The 9171-nt window shown below is 54.8% G+C and overlaps 1 protein-coding gene across 3 annotated transcripts in view; it reads right to left on the bottom strand.

Moving 5' to 3' along the window:
- Positions 1-4714: 4714 nt before the first annotated feature.
- CEP104 (centrosomal protein 104) overlaps positions 4715-9171 on the bottom strand; it is a 39579-nt gene continuing 35122 nt past the window's right edge. For 2 of the 3 annotated variants that reach the window (XM_023635917.2, XM_070254150.1), the window contains 2 exons: positions 6486-6576; positions 4715-5470 (listed from right to left, as the gene is read on the bottom strand). In XM_023635917.2, coding sequence (XP_023491685.2) covers positions 5355-5470; positions 6486-6576 — 207 coding nt within the window. In that variant the 3' untranslated portion in view covers positions 4715-5354. Of the gene's footprint in view, positions 5471-6485; positions 6577-7534; positions 7947-9171 lie in introns of those variants that run through there. The other variant, XM_070254138.1, reaches the window with a different exon arrangement.

Below are 9171 nucleotides of genomic sequence, written 5' to 3'. Positions count from 1 at the left end.
GGGAAGACCTGGAGGCGCTGGGGCCTCCCAGTCAGCAGACTGCACCTGTGCACGCTGGGCATTTAGAAAGGGGTGTGTGTGTGTGTGTTGGGGCGGGGGGCGCTGCTTTCTCCCTCTGATCCCCTCCGGGATGGCAATGCTGGCTCCGACTGCAGCCCGCCCAAGGCCACGGCATTAGGCCCCAGACTGGGCTCAGCGCTCTGGGTTGCCTGCGAGCAGCAGCCCTGGCGCGCCCGCCACTCCCGGGGCTGGTGCCGGCACGTCCGCGTGCGCGCCCGCGCGCTCCAGCCCGGATCCCCGCGTCGGGTGAGTTCTCTGGCAGACGCGCCGGCCAGGGTGTCGAGAGGGACACCATTGCCAGGTCCGAGGACCTGGCCTTCTAGGGGACCCCGGGGATTAGAGTGGCAGGACCGGGGTGGCCTCCGGCCCCACCTGAGGCCTCGGTCACCCGGCAGGAGCAGGGACGCAGGGGCGTCAGGTCCAGGGCCAGGGGTGCGGGTGGGGGAGGCTGGGCACAGCCCGGACCCCAACCCGGTCCCCGACCCTGACCCCGACGCCGCCCAGGCTGAGGCCGGGAGCCAGAGTCCCCAGACACCTGCAGTCCTCACCCTTCTGCTTCTGTTCCAACCACCAGGGTGCCCCCCTCCCCCCCAGATTAGGGACCCGGAATTTGGGAAACAGCATTCTCAAGGCGCTCCTTACCCACGGGGAGGGAAAGATCTCGGTCCAGAACCGTCGCAGTGGTTTCCGCAAGGTCCCCCACCTTCAGGCAGGACGCTGCGCCCCCATTTCCAGGACTGGTCCTTGGACACCGGGAGGCACCAAGGAGGGCCTGGCCAGGTGAGCGGCGTGGAGGCGGCTGTAGGACACGCTCCTGGGGCAGAGGGCCCAGAAAGGGCCTCGTTTGGGGAGGAGCCTGCAGCAGCCCTCCCGAGGGGTCGCCTTCAACCGCCCAGTCCGGCCCCCCTCCCTGCCACTTTCCCTGCGGGAAGATCACTCCCGTCCCTGAGGCTCGAGCGCTCCGAGACCCGGAGGCCCAGGCGGGCGGCGTGGCCCCTCCTCCCGGGGCCGTTCTTCCCAGGAGACACGCCTCCCCCCCCCCCCCCCCCCCCCCGGGAACCCCGGAGGCTGGAAGGCAGCTCCCTGGAATTTCGGCGCCCTCTGGGCAGGCGGAGGCCGTGCCGCAGTCTCCTCACCCGCACTTCCCAGTCGGCTGAGCCTAACCCGGTGCAGGGCTGGAGGCTGCGCGCCGGAGTGCTGGGCGCTTGCGGCGGGCGCTGGCTTCCCCGCGCCGACGACGCGCAGCGGCCGGGCTGCGCAGAGGTGGGAAGCGCCAAGCGTGTGCCCAAGGAACGTGGCGCCTCCTCCAAGCCCGAGCCGGCCTCATCGGCTCTTTTCCCTCAGCTCCATTCCCCAGAGGGGGAAACTGAGGCAGAGACCGGTTGTTGTCCTCAGTCCTCCTGTATCTGTTCCTTTCAGGAGCCAGGACCTAGACAGCGCTGGGGGGCCCTCCCCACACCCCCAACCCCGGAGTGGCAGAGGCGGCGGAAGCACAGAGCACAGGGTCCACATCTGGGCGCACAGCCTTCCAGCACTGAGCGCGCGCCTGGGCGCCGAGCCAGTGTCCCTGCCTACCCTGGGGGATGACACGCCTGCCTTTCAGGTCCTCGTAGGATTCCAGAACACCCGCGCCCGGGACCCGGGGCGCTCAGCTGAATCGCTTCCAGCAGCTTGCCAGGGTCACCGCTCCAAACGCCGACATTACCCTCCTGTCCAGCAGCGGCCTCCCCAGCGGTCCAGGTGCAGGAGCCTCAGGCCCTGCCCAGGACTTTCCCGGTCCGGGGAGGGCGGCGGCGGCGGGGCGGGGCTGCGTAGAGGCCCGAAGGCCGACAGGACAGCAGGAGCACGGCCGGCGCTGCCGACACAGCCACAACCGGGCCACACGGTTAAGAGCGCACGGTGCGGGAGCAGGCTCCTGTTGCTAGAACCGTCTAATTTTCAAGAGCAAGTGGAGCACACTCCAGATTCCTCTGGGTCAATCGTGATAGGGCCCAGCAGCTGGAATTAGAGCTCACGCCGCACCGCTGTCAGTTTTCTCCGGAAAGCGAACTCTTTTCTCCCAGAAGGGCTCTCGAGTGCACACCTAGCCTCTCAGTGTACACGCCCCACTTAACCAAGGTAAGATACAACGTTTAAAGTACTTTTTGCTGTTTAAACTGTAATGCCACGCTTTTGGGGTTTTTTTTGGTGAGGAAGATTGTCCCTGAGCTAACATCTGTGACCATCTTCCTCTATTTTGTATCTGGGACGCCCCCACTGCATGGCTTGATGAGCCGTGCGTAGGTCTGCGCCCAGAATAGGAGCCCGCAAACCCTGGGCCACTGAAGCGCAGTGCGCAAACTTAACCGCTGTGCTGGGGGACAGGCCCTGTCATGCCATGTTTTAAGTTAATATATATTTGTGTAAAGGAAAAAAACTGTACATTATAACTTCAAAATGGAAACAATTACAAAATTATCATAGCTGATAGTTTAAAAGCACTCTACAAATCTAGAGAAAATACTGCATTTTTACTTAGTTGAAAAGCAAAATAGCCTTGTTGGCTGGTAAAAATATACCTTCTTCGAAGGGGGAAGAATCACAGGGAGACCAGAAAGACGAAGCCTCCCCTGGGCACTGTCAGAGCCTTTATGGAGCATCCTGACTTTACTCCACACGAAAGAATTGGTCAATAATTTCCTCTAATTTGTATGTAGCTTAAAATCTTTTAGCTTCTTCAGCAGTGAACCCACATTGACAATACCTCCCTCTGGGCAGCTCCCCTTGCTGCCCCTTCTCAGCAGATCTCAGCCTCCCACGGGGCTGAGCCCCCTGCCGGCTTAGGAAAGTAAGTGTAGCTTACAAATGGCTTTTACTTATAATCTTGAAATAAAAGTAACAAAACACTTAGTGATGTTTTTATTATATTAACATTCTCAGGGTGAGTTAACCCCTGAGCCCTAAGCAACAATATATTCCTGAGAGATTTTATAATTCTGGTGCCTGAAATAAAGACAAATAGAAAAGTGTGTTAAAACATGAGAAAGTTGCAAATTTTCATTAAAAGTATTTACATTTGTATTCTAATACCACATTTATAGACACAACTTTTAAATTAATAGAATATTTTGAAATATGAAAATAGAAATATTGTTAAATAGCCACAACATATTCATGAATGAAAATTCAATTTTAATTACTGTTCCAAATTTAGATATTTATTTATGAATGGCCAAGGGATCTTACAGTTCCTTTTTAATTTTTTATCCTCTATTCTTGGTTCCTTCATAGTACATAACTCTGTAAAGCTTTTAATAGCCACTAATCACTGCCGGGAGTCATTTCAACATAAATGCATGATTTCTCTGTGACAAGACTAACCTGTTTTCAATGCACCCAATTTTGTCTGTCAATCACTAAAAATTAAATATTTTTATAAATATTTTGTTACAATATATAGAAAACATGACATATGTATTTCTTAAGTTTTAATTGGAGAGAGAGAATAATTTCCCGGTTGACTTTCCCCGTTTGTTTTATTTGAAGAAGCGTTTTATCTGTGCTTCAAACGTGGCCAGACGACAGGAGCCAGCAGCTTTGCGAAACCAGGAAGGATCATTTTACAGTTAACCCGGCATCTGTACTCTGCTTTTCTAGGAAAGCTTCACCTTATTCCTCCTCCACACTTACTTTTTAATAGAGCATCTTTTTGAAGGTAATTCTCTTGATCAGTCTCACTCTGGCTGTATTTTGAGTTAACCATATGAGAAGGTATTAGTTTACCAAGAATGCAGATTGATTAGTGCATACTCATGGTCACTAGCTGTTAGTTTTCTAAAATAGATTTTGTTGTTTGACAAGGTTCGGCATTAAAAATATTTATACACTAACAGGGTAGTACCAATCTCATCAATCCATGCATTTCCAGCTGGCGTGTGGAAAGCCTGCCCGTGCAGCGCTCAGGAGGAAGGCGCGCCGGGCACGTGGCGGGATGGGGAGGCCAACTTCCTTGGTCTCCAGTTGCCTTGGCCTCAGGGGTTTGTTTCCGAGCAGACTTCAGACAAATGCCGGCTTTCCCCCCCACTGCCAGACATGAAGCAAGGTGGACCACTTCCCCGGGGCACGAGGGCTGGGCAGGAGACTGGGTTTTGAGGTTTGGTTTCATCATTTTAAGCGACGTTTTGGTGTTTTAAGTATCATATGAAGTGTCTGGGAAAGTGGACTCACAGTTGATTACAATGTGGATTTGAGGGGGACAGGGGGACAGCCCGAGCCTGGCGGTCTGAGTCTGCGGTTCTGTGTTGAAGGCCCCCTTGTGAATGTTAAACAAAGTAGAAGTGACCACGTGCTGGAGTCAGGACAATGCACCGCCCCGAGGGTTTCAGAAGGGGCTGTTCTGAGCGACGACACCGGTGGCTGGGTAGCCCAGGATAACCGGTGGGAAGTCATTTCATCATTGTTTTTAGCACTTCGCACGTGTAAAGACTGTGAAGGCCCCTGAGGAAAAGCATGACGTGACCCACACCAGTGTGACCTCAGTTCCCCTGGGACTGACTGTGGGGTGGGGATGGGGGCTGGGGGGGGGTCTGCCACGAGGGCAAGTCTGCCAGAGACAGAGCACTGTGCACGGAGCACCTAGCAGGGTGAGTGCTGACGGGCACCAAGTCTCAGGAACGCGTGTTTTTTACCTTTATTTTTTGCTCTAGTGGAAACACAGTTGTGTGGGTACTGACCGCCCTCCTGCCCTGCGAGGAGGGGCAGTGAGCAGATGGCCGAGCAGACAGTGCCTGCGGGAGGAGAAGGCACAGGGAGATCCTCGAGCATGCCGCGGCTCTCAATCGTGTCACTGCTTAGCAGCGAGCAGAGCCCTGCGGACCTTGCACCCCGTGGGAGACCAAACGCGGAGGTCACAGTGAAGCTCCGGGGGTCGCTCCAGGCGGTTGTGCACACAGGACGCTGGGCTCGCACTGTGCCCTTCACACACGGACCCGCCCGGCCACTGCGCTCAGTGAGCTCCCGGCCAGGAGGCGGACCCTCTCTGAACAGAACGACTCCTCCTCTGTTGACTCTGCGCCTGAGAAGGCAGAGGCCTGGCAGCTTGAAACGACAGCGAGACCAGCTCCTAACTGGGCTGCAGGGCTTTGGTCAGTTCCACACACGGTGCCGACAAGGAAGGACGAGCACGGCCAGGAGCTGAGGGACGGCAGGGGTGGGCACGGGGGCGCCACATCCAAAGGTGGTTTTAGGAGAAATGGTTCACAGTCAGGAAACTCGCTCTGTCTCTCATGGAGACAAAGGAGACGGACGGAGTGCTGTCATCGCTTTGTGTATGTCCTGCCAGAGCCCTTACTCAGGCCTCCCTTTGGGGTTGGGATCTTGCTTCCGGCCTTTGGTCCTGAGGTCCCTGATTTGGTCACAGCTGGGCTTTTACCTGCAGCGTACGCACAGACACACAGAGCACAGGCACGGAGTTAGAAGGGGACTAACACACGAGTCAGAGGGCAAGACCTCGGCAACAGGATGTGTGGCCAGGCGTCATCAGACACGGGGGGAGGAACAGGACACGAGGGCTGTGACACTCGTCACCTGTCTAGGGGTCGGCCTGAGCGTGCGGGGGTCTCAGGCCACAGGTGGCTGGGCTGAGCCGGGGAGTGTGAGAAGTAGCCGTGCCGGCCACTGAGGCGGCGGCACGTGTGATGGCAGGGAGGAAGGCCGGGGAGCTCGGAGGAGCGCCTGACACAGGGTCAGAAGAAAGAGTGGAGCCATTCACCTAACTGTTGGCTTCATGAGATCAGCTCCAGAAACAAGGAAAAGGAGCTCCCTCTGCCATGCCGGGGGGCAGGCCCTCCCGATCCCCGTCTACAGGAGGCAGTGGCGGAGGGCGGCCTGTGCTAGGCCCACCCAGTCCTTAGCACCGGCACAGACGAGTGCAGACACATGGGCTGCTGCCCTCGTGTTTCTTACAAACCCTAAACTCAAGCTCTGTATCCGGAAGGCTTCTGGTCAGGAATAATTTCCTAATGAAACGGTCATATTTCCCTGTAAGGGCTCTAAGGCTGACGTAAACTAGCCAGGGTGACGTTTGCAAGCCAGGTGGGAGCGTCGTGTCTGGGCCGTGATTCAGCTTCAGGTCTGTAGACCCTCTGGAGTTGGGGTGCAGGAAGACACCAGGAACCAGGCTGTGCCCCTCACAACGCCCAGTGAGTCTGGTTGGTTAACTCAAGGAATGCCGCCCACAGAGCCTTGGGGAAGAGCAGAACCAGGATGAAGGGGCCTGCGACAAGAGTTTGGTGCCAGCGAGAAGAATTCTGGTTACACGATTAACCTGCTCGTTAATTAAGGAACCAGAGATAGAACAGAAAGACGCTGGTGGGGCGCTCCTGACTGGGTGAGGATGGCGGGCTGGGAGCCGAGGGCACGGCTCTGACACGGGGCCTGGTCCTCACCCAGTGGCAGAGTCGGAGCCGTGTGCAGCACGTGTGTCTTGCGCAGGTTCATTGTGCAGCCGGCGGGGCCCATGAGGTGAGCTTTCCATGCCTGAAAGGAGAAAGGAGGCACGCAGTGTGTCAGTCAGGCAACCGAGAGGGACTTGGTGGCTCTTGCAGCATCTGAGACAACCTCCCATCAAAGACGAAACCAGAGGCAGCTACAGCTGCAGGAGGAGCGGCTCCTGAGCTCTCCGCACGCGTCCACGACGACCGCCTCCCAGCTGCTGATGAGCGCTGTGTGCAGAGCAAGCTCCGGAAGCCCCCGCGGCTGACTCAGTGACCACACGTGTCCCGTGCCCCCTGTGGACAGGGCACCCCGGCTGAGCCCTGAGCACAACAGCTCAGACTGCCATCACATAGGAGCGTGCAAATGTGCAATCCAGTTTAGGGAGTACATGGGGCAGGGGACTTTGGGTAGCTTCTAGGAGCTGAGAGTGGCCCCAGGTTGACAGCCAGCAAGAAAACAGGGATCTTGGTCCTCTAATGACAAAGAAAAGAATTCTGCCAGCAACAGAATGAGCTTGAAGGCGGATCCCTCCCTAGTGGAGCCCATGGAGGAGAAGGCAGCCCACCGACAGCGTGACTGCAGCCTGTGGCACCCTGAGCAGAGGGCCCAGCTGAGTCGTGCGCAGACTCCCGAGTGGAGGCTGCAGAAACTGAGAGATAATAAACGGGGGTTCAAGCTGCTAAATGTGTGGTGATGTGTTATGCAACACGGGTGACTCAAATATGTAGAAGGCAGAGGAAAGGCAGAACAAGCCTGGTGACTGCCGCATAGCTGTTTACCGTGGGCACGAGGCTGTCACTTCAAATCAGGTGTTGGGGGACACGAAGGCAAGGAGGAAAAGGAGGCCACCAGCTAATGTTTGCATTGCTCAGAGTAGGGAACCAACAGAGAGTAACCACACAGAAAGATGGGCAGCATGTGACAGTGTCAGTGTAAAGGTGGCAATCAGAACAAAACACAAAGGCTCTTCAATTCTAAAAATAAACAAGGAGAGAGAGAATGTGGGTGTGCATGTGAGAGTTGCTTTTATTAAAAAAAGAGGATAAACCATAAAAAAAATTTGTTCTGTAAGAGGACGGAAAGGCGAGCAGAGGCAGAGCCAGCAGCTTCTGTCTGGTCTTCTCTGAATATGCCTCACTGTATAGATTTTGCAACCATGCAAGTATTTTATATACTTATACAACTTAATTTTTAAAAATCCCCAAAGTTGCATATGAATATGAAAATGAAACTATTGAATGTAAACGAATTTCCAGTTGGTGGCATAACCAGGTGGAATGATTCCGAGTGCCGGTGCACAGAGCCGTCGACCCGCCTCACCAGTGAGCACACGTAAAGACAGGCAGAGCGGGGAGAGGACTTCCAGCAGTCGTCTCATGCCCGTAGTGCTGGCGCTGCTGCTCTGAGATGGTCTGTGTGTAAAGAGGGGCAAGGCCAGTGCATAATTTGCGATATTCTAATTCTAACATCTCCAGGGGCTTTGAGAACTGGATTCTTGAGAGGGAAGGAAGGAGATGTGAGACAGAAGAGGTTGAAGAAAACCCTGACCACTCAGGCTCTGAATCGGAAATGTCAACTGAACTGAAGATGTCTCTGTCTTGACACTCCCTGGTTCTGTCCACTGAGAGGCCAGCAACATGACCGGCCCAGGAGCAATGAGCATCTGAGGCAGCCGGTGCTGGTCTTGAAATACCGATTTCCTCTAAAAGGAACCAGGCCTCTCTGAAGAAATGGCTGCTCTCAGGTCTGTGGCACCGTGTTCACCAGATGGCCAGGAAGGTCGACACCCATTAGGGTCCCATCCATAACATGAGGAGCCCATGTGACAAGGCTACCCCGGCTGGAGGAGACGGTGCACGCATCACTGAGGGTGGTGACTGCAATGACTGGAGCACATCCAATAGCTTAACCCCATGAGTTCACAATGATACTAAAGCCAAAACAAAACAAATAAGCTACTGCTAGAACACCGTGGTGACCCAGCTTGTTAGTTAGAAAACCAGTCAACAATGGAAGAGAATTAAACATTTATCTTGCCTTTCCAGGACAAAGTCTAGCCCAGGCAGACTGAAGGGCAGAGGAGGGAAAGTTTCTGCTTAAAGAAACGTGCAAGCTAATGAGTGGAGAAGGAGGCAGAAGTGGGACATGTAGATTTTGTGGAGTCCCTAATGAGCTCGTGGATCTGGCCTGGAGAGTCAACAGCTGCTGACATCACACACGCCATGAGCCTCCGCATGAGAGCCCACCACCAACCATGAAGCAGCCACAGGAAGAGAAAGGCGTAAAGAGTCACACCTGTATCTGATCAGGCTCTAGTCAACCTCCAATTCACAGGAGATACAGAGGACAGAGACTCGTGTTAAACGACACCATGTGGGGTCCAATGAGCCAGTCCACATGATGGAAAACCCTACAGGACAAATGGCCGCCTCATCAAATGGTAAGAAAAGCAAGCATGAGAAGGAAGTTATTTAAAAACATACCAACCCATCTCAACGAGTGGGCGTGTGGGCCTTCTCTGGGTCCTGATGAACAAAGCCTCTGTGGCTACCTGGAGAAGGCCTTATGTCTAGAGCCCTGTGGTGGGACGTTTAGAGAGGAAGCCACCTGCTGTCTTGGTGTGCTTCAACACAACGT

This window comes from Equus caballus, chromosome 2 (assembly GCF_041296265.1).
Source record: "Equus caballus isolate H_3958 breed thoroughbred chromosome 2, TB-T2T, whole genome shotgun sequence".
NCBI lineage: Eukaryota > Metazoa > Chordata > Mammalia > Perissodactyla > Equidae > Equus > Equus caballus.
This window is presented reverse-complemented; position numbering and strand designations above follow the sequence as displayed.